At 40.5% G+C, this 25,597-nt stretch overlaps 1 protein-coding gene across 2 annotated transcripts in view; it reads left to right on the forward strand.

The window, feature by feature from the left end:
• Window positions 1–24,558, forward strand: part of DCAF5 (DDB1 and CUL4 associated factor 5) — a 73,509-nt gene extending 48,951 nt beyond the window's left edge. For both annotated transcript variants that reach the window (XM_075844929.1, XM_075844930.1), the window contains exons 6-9: window positions 6,377–6,590; window positions 14,822–14,888; window positions 19,085–19,212; window positions 22,448–24,558. In XM_075844929.1, the coding sequence (XP_075701044.1) occupies window positions 6,377–6,590; window positions 14,822–14,888; window positions 19,085–19,212; window positions 22,448–24,112 (2,074 nt within the window). In that variant the 3' untranslated portion in view covers window positions 24,113–24,558. The remainder of the gene's footprint in view (window positions 1–6,376; window positions 6,591–14,821; window positions 14,889–19,084; window positions 19,213–22,447) is intronic.
• The last annotated feature ends 1,039 nt before the right edge of the window (window positions 24,559–25,597 follow it).

A 25,597-nucleotide genomic window follows, 5' to 3' on the forward strand; every position in this document is an offset into this window, starting at 1 on the left:
ACACGTTACTGTTCTCTACATTGCAGCGCCGATCACATGCAATAGGAGATAGGGATTTGAGAATCTGGGGACAGAGCCTCTTTAATGCTGGAAAGCTGATAAGTGAGCTGCAGAAAAACAGGAAGCGTCCGCCTACTGCTCTGAGTAGAGTCACATTACAAAATTACCAAAAACTAATATAGTAGAAATCTGATTTAAAACTGTGTCGTTGCATTGTTTTCCATCTTAATTATTGCTAGTATTCTCCTCTATGTTGCAGATACGAATCCATAATAAGGCCTCATGCACACGACCGTAGACATGTGCACGACCATGATTTTCAGGTCGGCCGGCAGCTGTGTCACCCGCGTGCCGCCTGCAAATCTCATTCCGTGCACATGCCCGCGTCCATTATTTCCTATGAGCCTGGAAACCACGGTCGTGTGCATGGCCCCATAGGAATGAATGGGGCCGCAATTCTCCCGTGGATTTTAAGGGGAATTGCGGCCGCAAAAGCACGTTCGTGTGCATGGGGCCTAAATATGTAATACAGGGGTAAAATACGAACCCATATATATATATATTATATATGTAGGTGTGTGTATATGTATTGGTGTAATAAATCTGTTTTTATTCAGGCTCCATTGGCTTCTATGGAGAGAATACAGCCGTCATATGGTAGCTGATGGAGCATGCTGAATATTGAATAGTACCGAATGCTTGTAGAAATACAGCTGTAAAGGCGTATAACTGAGAATAGATCCATAGAGTAAAGGCCCTTTTACATAGGCCAATTATCAGGCAAACGATCGTTCATGGAACGCTCGCTGACGATAACTTGCCCTGTGTAAACAGCAGCGATCAGCAGATGAACAGGCAAACGCTCGTTCATCTGCTGATCGTATCGTTTAAAAATGAAAAATATTATTGTTGGCAGCACATCTCCCTGAGATGCGCTGCAGACATGATGATAATGTATGGGGACGAGCGATCGGAGAAACGAACACTCGTCCCCATACAGCTCTCCTTGTGAAAGGAGCAAAAGAGCGCCGATCAACGAGCGGAGTACATACTGATCCTAAGTTTGTCTGTAGGAGAGTTTTGCCTGATTTCAGTGTGCGGGGAGCAGTTTCAGCATGGGTTTGTTCCATGTATCAGGTGTATTGCTGAGCCGTAGGTCTGTGTCACTGCAGTTCTGATGGATTCCACGTGGCAACCAACAGAATTGTGAATGCAGCTGTGGACTGGAACCTGTGACTGTACGAGAGGAGTAAAGTTTCTTGACAATGGGAGAGTTTATTAATACTACAATCTCTCCCGCAGTGCGGCAGATTGATCAACGCAGGCCCTGTTCATACATCTGCTGTTGGCTAAAAACAAAGCACCAGGTTGGATCAGGAGTTGATATCTGAAACTGTTCTAAATAGAAAAGTATTGGAAAACTTTGATAAATTCGTATGTGTTGGAAAATGTGGCTCATGGCATTTATAAATATGGCGTTTGAAACTATCATAAATACATTGATAAATCTACTCCATTGTATGAAGATTTACATTGTGACTGTAAGACCATTTAATGGCACTCTTTAAAGTAATGCGTACAGTAAAGTCCATTGATTTTCTCTGGAGTTTGATATTTTTATTAGAAAATATAACTTCTTCATATGCTGATACCTGTCCTTTTCCAATGAATTCTGAAACTTAAGAATTCCATTCCACTGATATGTTTCTACAAGTAAGGCTTCATTCACATGAGCATGTCCGATTTGCGTGCGCAAAGAGCGGACCGTATGTCCTGCATTTCATGTTGGTGTGCCGTCAGTGTGCTTTGCGTGTGGCATCCGTTTTTTATGTCCATGTTTCTTCTCTGCAAGGACTTCGTTTTTATTATTTCTCTGCATTTCTTTAGCCACTGATGCGTGAAACAGGAACAGCATACGGATGTCGTCCAAGTGCTGTCCGTGTTTTTCACGCACCCATAGATTTCAATGGGCGTCAAGGTCCGCAAAAACGGATCAAAATAGAAAATGCAGTGAGTTGCATGTCTGAATAGCCCTATTGACTTGCATGGGTCCGTGTGCTGTGAGTTATTTCATGGATGCGGAACATGCGCGTCTGAATGAGCCCTCAATGACATTTCCAATGCTTGTACTTATACTTGCTACGTTTGGATCAGAATATCCAAGGCTGTACATATTTAGTTTGCAATTATTTGTGATGATCACTACTCTATCTAGAAACCTAGTACAATTGGTTTATTTTTCCAGAAGCTGCATAAGGCAATTTTACTGTACATGTCTTAAACCGCAGTGAGGATCATAGGTTGTGTTTCTCAGACAAGTCTTCCACTGTGGAGATCTCTACACAGTAGTGTAATATTATAATTACCTTTTAAAATAGAAAGCAAAATCAAAATAGATGCATTTTCACCAGTAGAGGGCAGCAGTTGCTTATTCTGTGGGAGGCTTAGCTCTATGACAACCGTACTAAGCCCAATATAAAAAAAAAGTATACTGGCAGGTCCATACAAGAAGGGTTCCAGACTTCACAGGGAGCCACATTCTTAAGATTTCTAGCCTTGCTTGGAAACCAGGATTCATCAAACATGACACCCTATTTACACTGAGCCTCAGGCAGGGAATCCAACTAGGAGTACAGAAAGTCAGGCACTTGGTTAGGTGAACGCATAGTTATAACCGTTGATCTTATAAGGAAGAGTAGTGTGTGAGTTGTACAGCTATGTATTGTAAATGTTACTTCTGCAATTTGTCACCTACTCAGGCTGCAGATTTGTGGATTTATCCAGTATTTATTAGTTCACACTCTAACAATTTATTAGAAACTAGACTCCTGTCACAATTTATTTTTTATAATGTGTTTTATCGTGACACATCTGCTGAGACTTTCTGGAATCTGTCAACTTATTTAGAGTCGAAGGATTTGTCATGACATGAACTGTGGGACAAGAGATTAAAATATTCTGCCAGACCTCATGTGTTGTGCACACAAATGTCTTGTCCTCTTCCCAAAATGAAAATAAATTGTAATTGTGAGTTTCCATCATTCACCCAATGCATGCTACATGTAGTTACATTTCTTTCATCTTCTTATTGACCCGCTGCTTGATAGATAACACGATATAGCACTTTATTACTATTCTGCATCCACATAAAATTGAAGTCTTTATTCTGTAAGGGGTTATAATTTTTTTTGTATTTTTTTTTTTGTATTTAAACTACAAATAAAAATGTAAACTACAAATACATTCTTTTCATACAGAAGGGTAATGGCTAATAGAAGCACAAACCTGTAAATTCTAGCTTATTCTTTCATACAAAAGTGTATCTAATTAGGAAATTACAGATGGTGACTGCATAACTTGGGGTGCGTATGGGGAAATCTTGACAAGATTCTCCACTTTGGACGATCCATTTTTATTAGAAGGGTTCCCCAAAACAAGATGACAAGGTGTCCTGCTGCTGGAACACCCAGCGATCAGCTGTAATCTCTGAGAGAAGCTAGCAGCAAATTGTTCAATCACCCTGCAGCTCCGCCACAGGTGAAATTAAGGATTACATGGAATTCATTTAATCCAATCCGTTGTCTGTAATGCAAGACAGGTTGAGTCCTCCAGAGAGCGAGAGAGAGATAACGTCTTTGTGTCAGCTCTATGCTCTGCCTGAATAGTGGAGCTCCAGAATGAGGGACCTCAATGCACTAATTCTGCATTTGAAAATGTATTTTCTAAGCCAGGCAACATCTTCCTCTTCTGAGCTAAGACAGCATAAAGGATTAGGCTAGCAGGCACCGCTATATCCATGCTGTTGATGGTCAAATAGAGGCTGCTGCTTTTATCTTTTCCAGAAAAAATCATCCTGATTTTATGATTAAAGGTGTTGCCAACCCTTTTCAGATTACAATGTTCCGGTCCAAACATTTTGCTTTTGCTGGTGGAAGCCGTGGTCAGCCAGGCATTTCCCGTCAGATGAATGGCCGTACATATAATATATGGACGTCTCGAGTCTGCTAGAGCAGGAGCCCCAAGCTAGGTATCCCCCATATAGGTCATATGGCCAGAGGTTTTCTTCATGAGGCAACTCCTTTAATACCCCATTTACCTGGCTTTAGATGCCCTTAATAATTGATCAAATACTAAGATTCAAGTGACTACTAAATACAGCCTTAATTTTAGCTTAAGATAGTCATGTGTGTAGATGAGTTTCTGGGGAGAGTTTTGTGCCCTTTGGTCAGAGGTGGAGACTGATTATACATACTGAGGCATTCCAGAGGTTAGGAATAGGATCACGAAAATGAAGCATGTGTGAGAGACAAGGGCTCATTAACGGAAAACGTAATTGTGAGCCTATTGAACCAGGATATGAGCAGCAAAATTATGGGCATTACCAATACATACATAATAACATGACACACCTATCTCCTCATCGATGACATGCGCTTCATACTGGTTGTATTTTAAGCTCACAATTTAGCATTATATATTTGGTATTCTAAAATTTGATAGCAAAGTTGCATCAAAACAACTTATTTTTATCTTGTTTGTGTAGCGTGGCAGCAATTTGTGTCCTCCTTTATCAAGCTGACTTTGCAGTTTTCCACTGACTGCAATTTACAATTCTTCTACTGCTTAGTCACCTCTAAAATTTGAAAAAAAAGTTGGAAAATAGATATGGGGCATGTTGGATTTCAACATGCCCGATCCTTTGTTCATGCGGAAAACAAGCTGTTGCCCGTCATCTGCCTATTCACCTCAGCCAATTGAAATAAACATGAAGGCTCAGCTGAGCAGAGTGTGCATGTTTATGGTGAAGATGGGAGAGACACCTGTTGGCATAAGAAGCATTTGGCCGACCGCTATCTCAAGTGCTTTACACCAGTTCTGATGTGAGTGGTGATATTCTATATACAGGGTGGGCCATTTATATGGATACACCTAAATAAAATGGGAATGGTTGGTGATATTAACTTCCTGTTTGTGGCACATTAGTATATGGGAGGGGGGAAACTTTTCAAGCTGGGTGTTGACCATGGCGGCCATTTTGAAGTCGGCCATTTTGTATCCAACTTTAGTTTTTTCAATGGGAAGAGGGTCATGTGACACATCAAACTTATCGAGAATTTCACAAGAAAAACAATGGTGTGCTTGGTTTTAACGTTACTTTATTCTTTCATGAGTTATTTACAAGTTTCTGACCACTTATAAAATGTGTTCAAAGTGCTGCCCATTGTGTTGGATTGTCAATGCAACCCTCTTCTCCCATTCTTCACACACTGATAGCAACACCGCAGAAGAAATGCTAGCACAGGCTTCCAGTATCCGTAGTTTCAGTTACTGCACATCTCGTATCTTCACAGCATAGACAATTGCCTTCAGATGACCCCAAAGATAAAAGTCTAAGGGGGTCAGATCGGGAGACCTAGAGGGCCATTCAACTGGCCCACAACGACATCAAGATGAAATGTTTTGCTTCGAATATTTTTTTCTAAACGATAGCAAAAATGTATGTAGTCTTAATTTTAAAGAGGCTCTGTCACCACATTATAAGTGCCCTGTCTCCTACATAAGGTGATTGGCGCTGTAATGTAGGTGACAGTAATGCTTTTTATTTAAAAAAACAACAAACTATTTTAAACCACTTTATGAGCGTTTTTTTTTTGCTTTATGCTAATGAGTTTCTTAATGCCCAAGTGGACGTGTTTTACTTTAGACCAAGTGGGCGTTGTACAGAGCAGTGTATGACGCTGACCAATCAGCGTCATACACTTCTCTCCATTCATTTACACTGCACTAGCGATATAGTTATATGATTGGTCAGCGTCATACACTCCCCTGTACAACGCCCACTTGGTCTAAAGTAAAACATGCCCAGTTGGGCATTAAGAAACTCATTAGCATAAAGCAAAAAATCGCTCAAAGTGGTTTAAAATAGATCGTTTTTCTAAATAAAAAGCATTACTGTCACCAACATTACAGCGCCCATCTCCTTATATAGGAGATACAGCACTTATAATGTGGTGACAGAGCCTCTTTAATATTATTTGGAAATTATGCGTTAAATCTGTTTCATAAAAATCGAAGTGACGGGCATTATGGCTTCCGTTACAGTGGACATTGGATTTGTCAGTCATCTATCTCAGACTCCTGAACCGCTAATCTTTCTAGTTCTGCAGTGATAATCTCTGCCTTCTACAACACCTACAGTGGCCACCATATTGGTTGTCACCCAGCTTTTCCCAAAACAGATAATAAAAAGAGAAGGACTTGATAAATTATATTCACAGATTTTTTTTAATTTTTTTTTTCTATCTTAGAATATTAGAATGACTTATTGACTACTTTTATGGAATTTAATTATTTACTCTATACTTGTCTACTTTAGATCTCTTCTACGTTACGGTGGAAACCTTTCCCTACAGAGTGCAATGAGTGTGAGGTTTAACAGTAGCGGGACTCAGCTTCTAGCCCTGCGCCGACGACTGCCTCCTGTTCTGTATGACATTCACTCACGTCTGCCCGTATTCCAGTTTGACAATCAGGGATACTTTAACTCATGTACCATGAAAAGTTGTTGTTTCGCTGGAGACCGTGATCAGGTGAGGAAATCTATGCTTTATAAAGGTGACATATTGAAATGAATGTATGCTTTCTGCACATTAGTATTACTTTTATATGGTAAGAATATTTTCCCAAATGTTTGTCTGAAGCTTTTTATATATTACATAGTTAGAACAATTAAAAAGACATATGTTCATCAAGTTCAATCACAGAGAGTAGAAGAATTAGATAAAAGGAAGGAGGAGGGGGGTAAATCTTTGTTCCATTATTTCCCTTATTGACCCAGAGGAAGGCAAAAAAACGAAAACCTAAGGCATGAACCAATCTGCCTTAAAAAAAAAAATTCATTCCCAACCTCATGTCGATAAGACTGGATCAACATTCAAACAATGTTATCATTAAATTTTTTTATAACTTCATGTTTATTAAAGACTTTCCTCTTTTTGTTGGGAGGAAAAGTCAATAAAACCGGTCCGCAAGTAGGCTTACTAGGGTTAGGCCTACTTAAAAATTTGGACCGTATATAAGTTTGTTCATACTAGGATTAGGCCCTGGTCACATCCCGTTTATACACTTCGACGAGCGTATATGCTCGAATATCAAAAAAAGGTATTCAAAAGTATTCCTCGGTGTATCCATTAGCTTTAATTGGCCAAGCATAGTCCAAAAGAGTATACTTTTGAGCACTTTTACATTAGCATACGCTATTATTTTTGGATGACAGAATAGCGCAGTCTACCATTCTATGCTATCCTCCAAAGAACATGTATACTCGACCTATAAAGCTTCTTTTTTTTTTTAACTTAATAGTCATACCGTACGGTGTTCATCCCGTCAAAACGACGGAATCCTTGCACAACGGAGACAAACTGAAACCATTGGCACCGGATCCGTCACCATTGAAATAAATGGTGATGGAATCCGTTTCTGTCAGTCAGGGCTCCCTTCCGACGGAACGGAGCACTGACGCAGATGTGAATATAGCCTTAGGATGGCATATTAGAAAGACCTTACAAAGTAGAATACAAAAGAGTTCATCAAAACAAATAAAAGATAGGAACCGCATCTGAAATGAGAAAGGGAACCTCCTTTCTGTTAGCTGAATGTGCCAAATACAGCATTTTAAGCATTTGTTTGTGATCAGAAAGTCTGTTTTGGGGTTGTTTTTTTTCCCTGAAACCGCGGCATTCTTGTCAATGAGCTGTATCTTGTATTGCAGCTCATCCTTATTTAAGTGAATGGACCTGAGCTGCAATATCAGACAATAGTGCCGCTGTTTCTGGGAAAAAAGCAGACCCTTTTTTTTCTAATGCTGGACAACCCTTTTAAGGCCTCCCTTTACATAGTGGAGCACAATAAGCGTGAGTGTGTTCTGTGGTAACGCGAGAAGGTTTTGTAACTGATGTAAGACATGATCATAAACGTTCTAGTGCATGTTTTTTTTGTTGTACATGTAGCATACTTCATTAATCTGAGGCCCAGACAGAGTAACCACAAGTCTCATTCATGCATTTACATTACTTCCCACTCGTACCGTTCTTGCTGAATTATAGTAGGAGCGAACAAGGAATGCACCATCTACCTTTAGGCCAAATTCTGCATAAACAAAGCCAGCTGACAGTTTTACTGTAAACAGGCAGCGGACGGGAGAGTTGCTTAAATCCTTCTATGAGAGAAATTCCTGATGGCTGCACCCACAATGAATGTCTCCGGCTGCACAATCCCATACTTAGTATACTTATGGATTATAGCACGGAGAACTTTAGCCTGAATCATATACATTTATTATCTCTGTCAATCTGGATAAGTGCAGTTGAGATCCAAGGTTTGTAAATGAACGTCCTGTAATGTTCTCTCCAGTGTCACAGTCGAAGGAGAGTACCCTTTTTTTCTTCTGCTGTCTTACTGGGCCCCAGTGATCACCTTACCTTCTTGGTTTGCCATAGCCCTGATAAAATTTGCTTCCATGTAAGGCAGCTTCTGCTTACCGGAGCCTGCAGGCTTCCCCACCCCTATAATTGCTTCCAGTAAAAAAATGTAGCCCTCGTGAATTGAAAGCAGGGCTTTGGTTTTCATGGCTTCTGTTCACATTCCTTCCAGACATCAGCACATACTTTGAGTTTATATCCGATAATCTGTCAGCACCCGCCTGCCCTGTGGGGTTTGAATGTCAGGAGTACAATACTTTTCAGCCCTGGGGCTTCTCTGCAGCACATGGAATGTAGTAGCTTTGTGTACACCATGTGCTCAGCTGATGGTTCACTCAATTGTAGCAAACTCCGATTTCAGAACTACAGGATAAGTAGGGCTGGGCAATTATGCTCTAAATCAAAATGTTACCTCGACTACGATTAATGAATGATTATTTAGGTCACGCACCCTTTTACAAGACACACCCCAATTTTACATGCCTCACCTCTTATTTTGCATACCACACCATTGAATTTTGGTTATTTCTTGATCAATTGACCAGCGTACCTCATAGTTCACTGACAACATGGTAGGGTGATGGGTGTGCAGACGCTCATCTATTAAAGCTGGTAAAAAAAAATCTAATGAGAGAGTGCATATCTTTGCGATTTTTAAATATTTGACGGAAACTCCACAGATTATTAATGGTATTTAATATTTAGAACAATTGAAATCCTAGTATACATTGCTTGATGATGTCTTATGTCATCAGACGTTTCATACATTGCCTTATAAAAAAGGTCACATTTCTTTAATTCAAAGGTCAAAACCACAATACTTGCTGAGCTTCCAGATACATAGTATAATATATGTAACCGCTACCGTCGGCTGGTATATAATGCATTAGACACCCTACTCATGTACAGTGAAGGAAATAAGTATTTGATCCCTTTCTGATTTTGTAAGTTTGCCCACTGTCAGTCATGAACAGTCTAGAATTTTTAGGCTAGGTTAATTTTACCAGTGAGAGATAGATTATATAAAAAAAAACAAAAAAAAAAACAGAAAATCACATTGTCAAAATTATATTTATTTGCATTGTGCACAGAGAAATAAGTATTTGATCCCCTACCAACCATTAAGAGTTCAGCCTCCTCCAGACCAGTTACACGCTCCAAATCAACTTGGTGCCTGCATTAAAGACAGCTGTCTTACATGGTCACCTGTATAAAAGACTCCTGTCCACAGACTCAATTAATCAGTCTGACTCTAACCTCTACAACATGGGCAAGACCAAAGAGCTTTCTAAGGATGTCAGGGACAAGATCATAGACCTGCACAAGGCTGGAATGGGCTACAAAACCATAAGTAAGACGCTGGGTGAGAAGGAGACAACTGTTGGTGCAATAGTAAGAAAATGGAAGACATACAAAATGACTCAATCGACATCGATCTGGGGCTCCATGAAAAATCTCAACTCGTGGGGTATCCTTGATCCTGAGGAAGGTGAGAGCTCAGCCGAAAACTACATGGGGGGAATTTGTTAATGATCTCAAGGCAGCTGGGACCACAGTCACCAAGAAAACCATTGGTAACACATTACGCCGTAATGGATTAAAATCCTGCAGTGCCCGCAAGGTCCCCCTGCTCAAGAAGGCACATGTACAGGCCCGTCTGAAGTTTGCAAATGAACATCTGGATGATTCTGAGAGTGATTGAGAGAAGGTGCTGTGGTCAGATGAGACTAAAATTGAGCTCTTTGGCATTAACTCAACTCGCCGTGTTTGGAGGAAGAGAAATGCTGCCTATGACCCAAAGAACACCGTCCCCACTGTCAAGCATGGAGGTGGAAACATTATGTTTTTGGGGTGTTTCTCTGCTAAGGGCACAGGACTACTTCACCGCATCAATGGGAGAATGGATGGAGCCATGTACCGTCAAATCCTGAGTGACAACCTCCTTCCCTCCACCAGGACATTAAAAATGGCTCGTGGCTGGGTCTTCCAGCACGACAATGACCCGAAACATACAGCCAAGGCAACAAAGGAGTGGCTCAAAAAGAAGCACATTAAGGTCATGGAGTGGCCTAGCCAGTCTCCAGACCTTAATCCCATCGAAAACTTATGGAGGGAGCTGAAGATCCGAGTTGCCAAGCGACAGCCTCGAAATCTTAATGATTTACAGATGATCTGCAAAGAGGAGTGGGCCAAAATTCCATCTAACATGTGTGAAAACCTCATCATCAACTACAAAAAAACGTCTGACTGCTGTGCTTGCCAACAAGGGTTTTGCCACCAAGTATTAAGTCTTGTTTGCCAAAGGGATCAAATACTTATATCTCTGTGCACAATGCAACTAAATATATGTAATTTTGACAATGTGATTTTCTTTTTTTTTTAAATATAATCTATCTCTCACTGGTAAAATTAACCTAGCCTAAAAATTCTAGACTGTTCATGTCTTTGACAGTGGGCAAACTTACAAAATCAGCAAGGGATCAAATACTTATTTCCTTCACTGTATATACATGTGCATATAGCAGACATACATGAGCAGGATGCATAATGTAGTATATGCAGACCGGCAGCTGTTATATATGTTACTATGAATCTGCTGTATACTACTGTATATAATCTACCCCCTGAGCCTGCTGTATACTACTAGTATACAGAAGGTTTAGAGTCAGGGGTGGTATACACACAGCATATATATATATTAGTATACATCAGGGAGTATATATTCTAAACAGAAGTATACCATTCCGCTAACACTTGGCTGAGGCATCTCGGTGCACAATGTCAGCTGCCTCTCTCCTCCCGGACGGTCCCCATGCTCTCTGCTCCCGTCGCTGCTCATTCCCCCGGACGGTCCCCATTCTTTCTGACTTGTTTAACAAAGCTGAAAGGATGGGGACCGTCCGAGGGGGAGTGAGGCAGGGCCCACCGGGTGATTTGGTGGGTCTGCTTGTGCCTGTATATCTGCCTAAGCAGCCATCCTGCAGCTGCTGTAACTGACTAAGCTCATACGATAATCCCTGCACTCCCGGCAGCCATACCTTTCGTTCTGGAGGAGTAGCGTCGATGCCGTCACATTAAGCCTGCTCTCCCATTGGCGATCTCAAACGTCAGTAACTGTATGCTATCCAATAAGAATCGCTGATTTGTTAATCGCACATCAAATTTTAATTGGATAGAATAGTTACTGCCGGCAGAGACTGGGCTGCATGTAATAACCGAACCGAAAAAACGAAATGTGCAAGATGACGTCTGTTATCTGCGCTGAATTTCAGCCATTGATATTTTTGATAATACCCTATATTAAATCTAACATCAGATACGAATACTTGAATCAAATGCACGAACATAGAAGTAAACGCATGAAAAAGTATCTGAGAGTAGGGCTATGTTCAGACGGCGGATTTTGCTTGGCAGGTCCCGCAGCAAAATCCACCACAGAACTATTCCTGCCACTGGCAGAAAGATTCCTGCTCCCATTCACTTTAAGGGGAGGTTTGGGCAGAATCCACCCGAAGATCCGGCAGGACACTTCTTTTGTCGGCTAGCTGAAAAAAATTAGCTCATGAGAAAAAGAAGCATCTTCCTCCCAATTAAATGAATGGGAGGTGGAATTTTGCGGCGGATTCCGCCATGGGAACATGGCCTAAGATTATCGTTTTATTCACACTTTATTTTCTCTACATTCCATAGGGAATAATGTACCTGACAAATGTCAAGAGTGTATTTTTCAGATATTTGTGGGCAGTACGCATTGTCATAACTTTTCTTTCACTATAATGAAAAGCGTAATTGACTACGCCTTTTTATACATGGGATCCCACATCTACTGCGCAGTTTACCTTTCATTTTTGCGGCATACAGTTGCATATGCCTGGGCTATAGCTTTGGTGTATACATTGGAAGCATTTCCCAACTTATACGCTGTCCTAGCTAGACTTTATACAGGAGGGTTTCTCCACTTTGAAACTACATTGTGTAGTATCTCCATATATAACAAAGTTTTACACTTGTAATTGCGTCTAATCAACACAGCTGCCTGTGCAGAATTTGTGAAAGCTGCTTGCATGGCTATAAATGCTTCTTCAGCCGTCCGCTATCTATTCTGAACCCCCATCCTTTATAAACATGCACACTTAAAGAGGCTCTGTCACCAGATTATAAGTGCCCTATTTCCTACATAATCTGATCGGCGCTGTAATGTAGATAAGTGGTTTTTATTTTGAAAAGCGATCATTTTTGATCAAGTTATGAGCAATTTTAGATTTATGCTAATTAGTTTCTTAAAGACCAACTGGGCGTGTTTTTACTTTTGACCAAGTGGGTGTTGTAAAGAAGTGTATGAGGCTGACCAATCAGTGACCAATCAGTGACCAATCAGTGTCCTACACTTCTCATTGTTCCAGCCCAGCTTCTTTCACTGCACAATCACACTGTGCTGTGGATCATGCTGGGCTGGAACAATGAGAAGTGTATGACGCTGATTGGTCACTGATTGGTCAGCCTCATACACTTCTTTACAACACCCACTTGGTCAAAAGTAAAGACACGCCCAGTTGGTCTTTAAGAAACTAATTAGCATAAATCTAAAATTGCTCATAACTTGCTCAAAAATGATCGTTTTTCAAAATAAAAACCACTGTTATCTACATTACAGCGCCGATCAGAGTATGTAGGAGATAGGGCACTTATAATCTGGTGACAGAGCCTCTTTAAGGGGGTTTTACACTGGGCAATTATCCATAGCTCCATGTGACAGGAGCAAATCAGCACCGATCAACGAGCTGTCTCGTTGATCGGCGCTCGTTGCACCAGCCAAAATTGGCTGGTGTAATGGGGCCTTAAGATTTGTCAGTTCATGTTAATATGGGGAAGAAGATAAATCACCACTCTGTGCTTATCTACTAGGGGAACGAAGGTTTAGACAGATTAAAAGCCTGCAGATTAAAGTTTTCCCCTGATGGCAGATGTCGGGGGACTGTTGGTCTTTCACCATACACATTAGATCGTCGGCCGAACTGCCAAAGCTGCATATTTACCAGTGCCCGTACACTTTAGATGTCGGTCGAATGCTTGGTTGGCTGACCGCTTTTGCTCCTGAATCAACCGTTAATATGTGAGCACAGGTCATGTGGGAAGGAGGGGAATAATCTGCTGCCAGACACACCTGTGAGAACAACGGATTAGGCATGTTGAAAATGTCAGATGTCATGGGATAGTCGGGAGACCCCCATTTACATTAGATGGTCGATGGGTTCTGCCAACATTAATCTGATGTGTGTGGCCACCAGTAGATCTAGGAGAAAAAAGGAATAGTTTGCATAGTAACTTCCACTATCTAAAATGTCCTAAAACTCCTTATTTTGTGATGTCATGATCTGCAAAAACCTTCTGTTTTTAGAAAGTTTTTCCTGTACTTGAGAGTTTGTGAGGTAATGTAGATTCACAATAACACCTCCTGCCGGCCTCCTAGTTTAGGTTTAGTAATAACTACACCTCGGCATTTCTTAATAGAATGTCTTCTCAATGGCAGGTCGTGTGTCTGTGTGTGCTAGCCTTTTCGGCAGATATTGAATGTGGCAGTGAGTTATCAGCCCTGCTTCCCCCATAACATGATACTTTGGTGTAGTTAGTGACTGCCAGACTACTCTGGTGCCTCAAAGGAAACAACAGGACCAGGGCCGGTAAAAAAAACTCAACATTAATTAATCATATTACCTGAGACCGCAGATGTTGTAGGGCACTGCTCGCAGCGTCACGAAAAGTTTAGATACCGGTGGTTCTGAATCTGATCAGCATCTTCATCAAACACACAATCTGTCTGTGCGAGCTTTAATTATATGTTCCTTTCCTGTAGTCCATGTTTATAGGTCTCTTTACATGGGAAGGTTTCTTCCCATAATTATCGATTTTTAACAAGTGGATTGGCACTTGCTCAAAGGACATTTTACACGGGCCAAGTCATACAGTTTTTATTTTGTCGGCAGCACATCCCTTGTTTACACGGGTAGAGGTGCTGCCGGCAACGATTACTTTTAAGGCTGCATAAAAGATGTGATCAGTCGTTAAACGAGCGTTTGCTTGTTTGTCAGCTGATCGCTGCGATGTTTACACAGAGCAATGATTGGGAACGACTTACTTGGATCCAAAGTGAATCCATTGCTGATTGTTCAGATGATGGAATTATTTATCTCTAGTTTTACTGCCTAAAACGTGACTGTGAATGGAAAGTGAAGTTTATCTTGTGTGTTCTGTAAAACTGATGTAAACTTGTGTGTGTCTGGTCTCAAAATCTTTTACACTGAGATATTCAAGCAGTATGTATCTCTGAATTGTTCTTTCAGTACATCCTCTCCGGTTCAGATGACTTCAACCTGTACATGTGGAAGATCCCATCCAGCCCAGAAGCAGGTATGTGATGTAAATAAATGTAATACTGTGGCTAGATATTTTTTACCTGTATGAGGTCAATTTGACTGACTGTCCCCCAATGTCTTCTGCTGGTAGAAACTAGGGTTGGACAAGTTACATTTTTAACATGACCTAACATTTGTATCTTCCCCTGATGATAAGCAGCAACAGAGGAGTCTGGCAGCTGCTTATCACTTTACTGAAATAGCATGCATACTTAATAGCCAAGCTGAGTAGTCAGTGAAAATAGCAGCTGTCTTGTATATGAGCAGCTTTGCATAAACTCAGAAGTCGATTGCCTTTCATTAGGACATTTCACTTACGGTCTTTGTACTGTGGACAGTCATTGAAACCTGAACGTGTCTACGGTCACCGAATGCAAATAGTTAACTTATTGTTTACAGTAGGGATGCACGATGCATCGACTCTTCGATACTGTTTTGATGCCGTGTTCCCTTAAACAGTTCAATACCGTTATTTCATGTACTTCAATACTAAGCTGTGCGGCCGCATGGCTTAGCATAATAACACATGAATTTATGAGAGAGTGGCTGTGGCTGTGTAATACAACCATTTGCCCCGCTCCTGAGTCCTGACAAGTGTGTGCGTGCGGTCAGCATGTGGTGATGCGACCAGCGCTGCACTATTGATTGCCGGCACTGAAGACAGAACATGACAGGCGCACTGCAGAACATCCCCATGTTCTGTCTTCCGTGCCTGCGGTGCCTCTCATTAATGCAGCACTGCCTGCATCACCTTATTGTCAGGAGCGGGGCAATGGCTGTATTACACATTTATTACACAGCCGCTGTAACGGTGGAGATCAGAGAAATCTCTCATCTCCACCGCTATTCCCTTGAATGCTGCGATCAAGGGGAAAATGAGAAGGGGGATGCCCTTTGGATCGCGTCACAGGGAATCCCTGTGACGGATCGACGGACATACCGTATATGGGCAGGCAGCCCAGGGTCCATTGAAGGACCCCAGGGCTGTCTGACTAGATTTCCTGTTAGGGCATACTTGGGTATGTCCCAACAACTGCCTGTGTACTATCAGTGTATAGATATATGCCAGTACATTAAAGTGTAAAAAAAAATAAAGTAATGTTAAATTTAAAAAAAAAGCACAATTTTTTTTGCAATAAACATTACAATAAGTCTCAATACATAAAATATACAAATATTCGGTATAGTCACGACCTTAATAAATTTATAGCATCATTTATGTTTAAACTGTTATAAAATAAATAATAATAATCAATTTGGAATGTGCCTCACATTAATAGTAATTAACCCCATCATGTACCTCACACGTTAACCCAATGTTGTCAATTATGACATGATGTGGTTAATTACTATTAATGTGAGGCACGTGGTGGTTCAAAATTAATACCACGTGCCTCACATCAGAAAAGGGAAGAACTTCTTCTTTTTTTCTTCTTTTTTTTATTATTGAATTATTGACTACTTAAAGGGGTTTTCTCATCCGGGACAACCTTTTTCAGAATGTGGCACCTGGAGCGATTAGCTGATCGTCCTGGGTTTCGCCCTTCACACCCCAGGCAAATAGCTGATTTTGCAGGAAGAACTCCTGGCCAGCCAGGCATTTTCCTTTCAGCAGCTGCAGGAGAAATGCAGAAATGTAGTCTTACATGGCGGCCATTCAGATAAATGGTCGTCTTTGTAATACAAAACAAGAGGTAGGCCGGCAGCACTCGCCAGTTGATTTTTTAATTTATTATGCGAAATTTCGGCTTCTGTAAGCCTTTAAAGAGGCTCTGTTACCACATTATAAGTGCCCTATCTACTATATAAGGAGATCAGCGCTATAATGTAGGTGACAGTAATGCTTTTTATTTAATAAAACGATCTGTTTTAACCACTTTATTAGCGATTTTGGTTTATGCTAATGAGTTTCTTAATGCCCAACTGGGCGTATTTTTACTTTAGACCAAGTGGGCGTTGTACAGAGGAGTGTATGACGCTGACCAATCAGCGTCCTGCTCTCCTCTCCATTCATTTAGTCAGCGCATAGGGATCCTGCTAGATCCTTATGTGCTGTCTTATACTTACACATTAACAATACTGAAGTGTTTAGACAGTGAATAAACATTCCACGGAATGTCTATTCACAATCTCTGCACTTCGCTACTGTTTCTATGGTAGTTACAGCAGAGGACGCGTGATCTCCTTGTAACCTGTCATTTACAGCGAGATCTCGCGAGATCACGCTTCCTCTGCTGTAACTACCACAGACAGAGTAACGAAGTGCAAAGATTGTGAATAGACATCCCGTGGAATGTCTATTCACTGTCTAAACACTTCAGTATTGTTAATGTGTAAGTATAAGACAGCACATAAGGATCTAGCAGGATCCCTGTGCACTGAGTAAATGAATGGAGAGGAGTGCAGGATGCTGATTGGTCAGCGTCATACACTCCTCTGTACAACGCCCACTTGGTCTAAAGTAAAAATACGCCCAGTTGTGCATTAAGCAACTCATTAGCATAAATATAAAATCGCTAATAAAGTGGTTAAAACAGATAGTTTTATTAAATAAAAAGCATTACTGTCACTTACATTTATAGCGCCAATCTCCTTATATAGGAGACAGGGCACTTATAATGTGGTGACAGAGCCTCTTTAACAAGCATACTTATGCATACACGTGCTTGATAAAGGCTTACACAAGCCGAAATGTCGCATACTGAAATAACCAATTGGTAATTTATCTTAACCCATGGAGTGCTGCCTGCCTTCTTTATCTTCTTTTGGACCTGTGGGGGACCCTGGTATGACCCCTGGTTTGGCACACACAAAAGAATCTAAAACACAGGGAGGGCTGTTCCCATCTCTGCATCCTTGTAATACAAAGACGGCTCAAATCTACGAGAGCAGGACCTGCTCGTTCAGAACAACTCTCCATTCCGGTTCATAAAGGGGGCCTCGAGCGTGGGGACTCCCCTCTATGTTGGCCATATGCCCTAATAGGGCACATGGACTGGTGTTTTCTTTGAGACAACCCCATTAAGGCCTGTTTCCATATAATAAACAATTGATATAATAATTGCCCTTTGTAAATGTACAGACTGATTAATAATAAAAGCATAGTTTAATGCTGTTGAAAATTGATACATACCTTATTGTCTGTCAAATTGTTAAATGTTAATTGTACAATTTTGCCTATTTAGCCGCATTGCTAGTACGATTTTATTTAAATTCAAAATAGGTCCTAGTACGTACGATAAATATAATCATGCAAATGTCAATCTATGCTCATAAAATAGAGGAAATTTATATGGTGATTCAATAGCTAAGATATTTAGTATGTTAGTTTGTAAACATCATGTGATGCTAATGAAAAATCAATTATATTTTTTTGACTACACATTTCATATGTCCTATTAGGGCAAGTGTAGCCAATAGATGGAGGTCTCTCAAGCGATTTACATTAGCTAAAATTGGTTATTAAAGTGGCATAAAAGGCGGAAAATGCATGGATATTCGGTCACACAGCAGAGGGTTAATGCGGATGATCCCGTCAAAATGATTTCATTCGATGACGTATAACGTGCAATGGCGGCCATATTGGTGATCACCTATCTTTCCCATGACCAAGTTTTAGACGGCCATAATGCAACCGCATTCTAGTGTCCGTATTATGAACGTTCTGTGGAGGTAAACTTAGATCACCAAACCCTATGGTGATTTAAGTTTGATTCAGTAGAACTGTGGGAATAACGTCCATTGCGGTCGTATTATGGATGCTAAAATGTGGCTCCAATATACACACACATTGTACTAAATGTTTGTTTTCTGGAAGAATACATGAATCAACGTGAGTTGTAGCTAGTGATCTGCTCATTCTAGTAATGTTTTTTTTACATGTGAACAGATTCTGTTCCATTCATTTGGCCTGCAGTCACAAATAGGCTAATTTCTTCCTGAGTAAAGGAGATTATTGCATCATTGTTGAGTTGTAAATGGCTTGGCATAAATCCAGAAGCTCCTGATTACTGTGTAACACGCTCAGGACATGGTATTGTAGATGTCAGATAGCTGAAAGGGGGCATATATGTTGTAATGAGACACTGCAGAAGATTGTTCTTAATATGATTTGGACATTTCATCACTCCATTACATTGACAATTGTTTGTCTTTGTTTGTTCTTTTTTTTTTTTTTTATTACTTTTGAAGGTGGACCAGGAAGAGTTGTAAATGGCGCTTTTATGATACTAAAGGGACATCGATCAATTGTAAATCAGGTTCGATTCAACCCAGATACCTACATGATTTGTTCTTCAGGTGTTGAGAAAATAATAAAGGTGAGACACTAAATTAAGCAAGTAAATATATGTATACAGTCCTGGGAAAAAGTATTTGCCAGTTTCTTCTATTTTTGCATATGTCACATTTGAATGTTTCAGATCATCAAACTACTTTACTATTAGACAAAGATAACCCACGTAAACACAAAATTCTGTTTTCCAATGATGATTTTATTCATTGAAGGAAGAATGTTGTTGAGCCCTATCTGGCCTTATATAAAAAAAAGTAATTGCCCCCTATGCCACTAAATCCCCCAGTTAACCAAATTCAATAGACGATTGGGTTCAATTTCACTAGCCGCAATCAAACATGATTACTGCCCAACCTATTCAATCTAAACATCACCTCAATAGAAGCAGTCTGGCAATGTGAAGCAGGCTAGAAGTTCTCAAAAAGCAGCACATGATGCCATGGTCTAAAGAGATTCAAATACTGATGCCAAACGAAGTCATTGAAATCTACCAGTCCGTAAAGGGTTAAAGGATTCCAGTGAACCACAGTGAGAGACGTTATCCGAAACAGAGAAAACATGGAACAGTGGGAACTTTCCACGAGTAGCCGGCCTACCAAAATTTCACCTAGAGCGCATTGATGACTTATCCAGGAGGTCACAAAAGATCCCAGACAAATAACTGAAGAACTGCAGGCCTCACTTGTCTCAGTTAGGGTCAATGTACAGGATTCCACAATAAGAAAGAAAATGGGCAAAAATGGCATCCATGAGAGAGTTGCAAGATGCAACCACTGTTAACCAAAAAGAACTGAATTGCTCGTCTTCAATTTGCCAAAAAACATCTAGATTACTCCCAAGACTTTTGGGCTATTATTCTGTGGACTAATGAGTCAAAAGTAGAACTTATGGAAGACACGGATCTCGTTACATTTGGCGTAAAGCGAACACCTCATTCCACCATAAGAACATCATACCAACAGTCAGACGTGGTGGTGGTATTGTGATGGTCTGGGGCTGCTTTGCTTATGCAGGACCTGGACAACTTGTAATTGATGGAACCATGAATTCTGCTCTCTATCAGACAATGGGTTATGTAGAAGGACAATGATCTGAAGCACACAAGCAAGTCCACCTCTGAATAGCTCAAAATACACAAAATTAAGGTTTTGGAGTTGCCGATTCAAAGTCCTGTCTTGAATGCCATTGAGATGCTGTGGCAATACCTTAAACGGGCTGTTCATGCTCAAAACCCCTCCAATGTATATAAAACCATTCTGCAAAGAAGAGTGGGCCAAAAGTCCACCACAGTGATGTAAAAGACTCATCACAAGTTATCACAAACATTTTATTGCAGTTGTTATTGGCATCGGTGGCACAACCAGTTGTTGGGTTTACGGGGTAATTACTTTTTAACATGGGTGATCTAGGTTTTTAATAAGTCTTTATCCTCAATAAATGGAATGGTCGTTTAAAAGCTGCATTCTGTGTTTACTGTTGTCTTTATCTTATATTAAAATTAGCTGGGTGATCTGAAAACATTTAAACGTGACAAATTAGCAAAAATAGAAGAAATTGGGTATGGGGCAAATACTTTTTCACAGCACTATATGTAGAACATAATGATTTGTGACTCAATATAAGAAAACGATTACAAGAAAGGATAACATCATATACAGTAGTACTTCATAAAAATATGACCGTAGTAAGATTTTGTAAAGTATAAATGTGCTTTGAATCTACATAAAAAGTTTTCATTTTCCTATTTTAATTTACTGTTTTTGTACCAATTTTTAATTGTTTCATTATGGTTTTTTTCTCTTTTATATAACATATAGCTGCTTCCAAAATGCTGCTAATCCTGAGATCGTCACCTACAGGAGGCGCTAGGGAGACCATTTTCTTTCTTTTAGAGGAGAGTTATTTTACATGCTTTTCCCCGGAGAGCATTGCCCTTCAATCTCCCTACAAGATTGATTTTTATCACTGGCCCTGGCAGGCTGACAGTGATTTGGCACTACCCTGCCATCAATCATGTAACCTAATGGGTTCCAATAGTGTAACTGTTATCTGAGCTACTACAATGCACTGCATTCTGGCAACAGGAAACTGCAGAATTATGAATTTCATTTTAGACATGGAGAGAAGAAGAAAATATCATGTAACTCAAAATCTGTACAAGTAGGCTCTGTTCACACTGCTTAGACTAATAGACCGCGCAAAAGCCCCATAGTATTCAATAGTCCATGTGAAACAACTGATAGCCAAACCTTTTCCCTGTGTTTATGCCAAACATAGGGATGAAACGCAGTGTGAACTGATAGCCAAACCCATATAGAATAATCACGACCATATAGGTCATGTTTTGTATATTTGCAATTTATGGTCGTGATTATTCTATATGGGTTTGGCTATCTGTTCACACTACGTTTCATCCCTATGTTTGGCATAAACACAGGGGAAAAGGTCTAAGTACATCCGCCATAGGGCTCCATTCACCTGACCGAGAATAAAGGAGTGTCCTTTTATCCCCCTGTCTGGTTGGTATGTCGTTTTTTGTTTTTTTCTTGCTGTATAGAAAGCGTAAAGAAGCGTATACTGCATGTTGTTTTTGTTTTTTAACATGGGAGCCTGCAGGCGATGTATGCGACTGTATTATTTTATTTTTATTTCTATTTTTTTTTTTAAACGGTGGGTTATTGTATATTGTTGCTTAAAATCATCCTTGTAAAGTGGGAGATAAAATATATGTAATAAAACATAATCTATAGGTTTAGCTATTATGTGTAAATTAAAACTTACATTTGGTAAATCTATGTTAGAAAATAAAATCAAGCATAAAATGTTTATTAGAAAACTACCCGCAATGTATTTATAGGTGACCCCCCTGGTTTTATCTGCATGTATATCTAGTATGCCTTTATCCCACACTAACGTGAGAATTACTGGAGCGCCATATGTCTTCCAATGTGGCTCTGGAGGAGCACCGTATTCCATTAAAAAGAATGAGCGGCCACTGATATCAATTATGCCCTGTATGCTTTCTGTTCCCTGGGTGCAGTGGAAGAAAACAAAAAATATATATATTTTAAATACAGCCAGATCTAAATACGTTTCATGGATCACAGCAGCTGATTTTCATTCTTGTATGATATGACTCCTCTGAATTACTTTAGTTTTATAACCTCTGCATAAAAAAAAAGTTTAACTGTCTGTTATGTTTTTCTTGACGTATGTACATTTTTATGAATAAAATGTCTGGTATATTATTTATATTCTAGATATGGAGCCCTTACAAGCAACCAAATTGTTCTGGGGATCTTTATGGCGAGACAGAGGATGATTCCCGCAGTTTATACACACATGAAGAATACATTGGACTTGTGCTTAATAGTGGAAGTGGATTATCCCATGATTATGCCAACCAATCGGTCCAGGAAGACCCACGAATGATGGCGTTTTTTGACTCGCTTGTCAGACGTGAAATAGAGGGTTGGAGTTCAGACTCTGATAGTGACAGCACTATTCTGCAGCTCCACCCTGGAGTCAGTGAACGTTCTGCTTATAGTGATTCTGAGTCGTCAGCTTCTTTACCTCCTTCTCCTGCACAGATCCCTGGAGTGTCTGATGAGGCTGTCGCCTCTGGGGAATTGCAGAGATCAAACGAATCTCCTTCCAGAAGATCCAGGACTACATCACAAAAATTACGGCTATTAGCACTTACAAAATACCAGGACAAATATCTGTCAGCCATTGCCAACGACTCAGACTCTGATGATAATGCAGGTGAAACAGAAGTAGAGGTTAACACATTTCTTCGCCCCTGCTCCCCTAGTCCCGAGGACAATCTATCTAGCAGCAGTAGCAGCAGCAGTAGCAGTGATGAGGAAGACACCCTTAACGACCGTAGGAGTTCAATGCGACAGCGCAATGCATTAAGGCAGAAACAGAAATTGCAGAAAGAGGAAAAGTCTAAATTGAACTCTGTAAGTACATCCACAATAATCGGCGAGGATGTGTATGATTACCCTCAGATTACAGTAGATGAACTTTCTACATCTGCTGAGTCTTCACCAGACAGAAGAAGTCCTACTAGAGTGGACCGAAAATCTTCACTCTGCCCTAGCATAGACTCTGTGGAAAGAAAGATCTACAAAGCTTATAAATGGCTGCAGTATTCTTATATATCTTACTCTAAAGGTAAAGATGGTGAATCTTCCACTGTGGATGGAGACAGTGATGACATAAGGCCAGGAACAAGCAGAAGGAGTAGTAACACATTGCCACCCTCTATAGAAAATGATCATCCTTCTGATGGTAAAGACTCTTCACTAGATAGCCTTAACCTACGAAATAAGCATCAAAATGAAAGGCAGATCTGGGTGGAAGAAGTAGAAAATTCTTCACAAGACACAGGGTCTATAGAATATTCATCTGATTCCAAAAAAATGAATGGAACGTCCGTCCGTAAAGAATTAACTTCTTGTTCCGATGACTCTTGTGATCTTCATGACAGTAGCACCGAATCCCATCAACTCGCAGTAAACCAGCAATCCCCCTGTTCTGACGTTATAAGCACAGACAGCAGCATAAAGAGCCAGGAGGGGGAAATAAAAGATGAGGACGCAGATCTGACCTGTACTCACCAGAGCAATGGTCATTTGCTTCTTCATTCCACAGACTCTAACAACAGTGGACAAAGTTATGTGGAGCAGGTAACAACTTGTTCCCATACACACTCCAGTATAGATAGTACTAACTCTATGCAAGTAGTGACATCGATGCATAGGTGCATGTGCTTAACGGAAGGGGGCTCTACGAGGAGTACCAAAGAAAATGCCACATGTCATACAGACAACGGAGGTTTACAGCCTCCAAGTGGACTGAAAAGACACTGGCAGGAGGAATGTGAAAATTCTTCCTCCGAAAAGAAGATGAAACTTTAGGTTTGTGTCTCCTCATATGGTTGAGGAGATTTCCTAAGTGTGTATGATTCAAAAAGATCTGGGGCTATGTCTATCCATTTTATGACATATAGCCACAGTTGGGTTTGCACTAAAGGCAGCAGTGTTTTCTTTCAGCTATTTTTATAATTTCTTCTCCCCTTTATGTTAAGGTAAGGTGGTAATGTATCTGCCAACAGTGGGCATCAGCACTGCTGGATGTAAACCAAGTCTTTTAGTGGTGTGGAAGTGACACAATGCGGCGGCAAATATATGAACTGTAACAGATTTATTTTCTGTATATTGCCAAAGCAAAAAAACATTTGATCTATTAGATCAAAATATTTGTGATGAAAACCTTTAGGACTGACCCAGCAAATTAAAGAAAAACCTTTTCAGTCATTTCTTGTTTGGGGTGATGCACTCATTTAATAAACTGTTGATTCGTTTTGTGATGTTGAATGTCAATCCACTGATAATGATGAGCAATGAGATTGATGTCATGTGTGAAAGACATAAATATATGTATGAACAAGCATGGCCATTATCTTTAGCTTCGTCACATTATGACACTTGGTATGGCGCTACATGGCAGCGATCCGTAAGATAACGTGTTCATGCTACTGTAACGCTACACTCAAGTCAACACGATTTTAATAGGCTCTGTTTAGTGTTCATGCCCTGTATATATGGCTGGAAATTCTCCCAACATATGTGCAGCACAGACGTATGCCATGCAGGCTATGGATACGTTTAGCCTATAACCTGGGAGCATTTTCCGTCGTATGCGCCAAATGAATACACTGAACACTATAGTCTGAACAATGTAAAGGGTATTTAGAAAACAAAATACATGTAAATTCCGCATATGACTTTGCAACTTTTGTCACTGAAAGGCCTCATGCACACGAACGTAAAAACGGCCGTAATTACAGGCCCATAGTCTTCTATCGGCCACAGGTACCTCTCCGTATGCTTACGGGAAGGTGCCTGTGCCGTTGAAAAATATAGAACATGTCCTATTTCAGGCCGTAATAACGGCACGGGCAGGCCCATAGAAGGTGGCTACGTGTGTGCACCCGTAATTACGGGAGCGTTGCTAGGTGACGTCAGGGGATAGTCACTGTCCAGGGTGCTGAAAGAGTTAAACAATCGGCAGTAACTCTTTCAGCACCCGGGACAGTGACTACCGATCAAATATAGATCAACCTGTAAAAAAAAAAAAAAAAAAAGACGTTCATACTTACCCAGAACTCCCTGCTTCTTCCAGTCCAGCCTCCTGGGATGACGTTTCAGCCCATGTGACCGCTGCAGCCAATCAAAGGCTGCAGCGGTCACATGTACTGCCGCGTCATCCAGGGAGGTCGGGCTGGATGTCGAAAAAGGGACGCGTCACCAAGACAACGGCCGGGTAAGTATGAATTTCTTTTACTTTTACTGCGGAAAGGGCTGTCCCTTCTCTCTATCCTGCACTGATAGAGAGAAGGG

This window comes from Rhinoderma darwinii, chromosome 12, assembly GCF_050947455.1.
Source record: "Rhinoderma darwinii isolate aRhiDar2 chromosome 12, aRhiDar2.hap1, whole genome shotgun sequence".
In the NCBI taxonomy this organism is placed as follows: domain Eukaryota; kingdom Metazoa; phylum Chordata; class Amphibia; order Anura; family Rhinodermatidae; genus Rhinoderma; species Rhinoderma darwinii.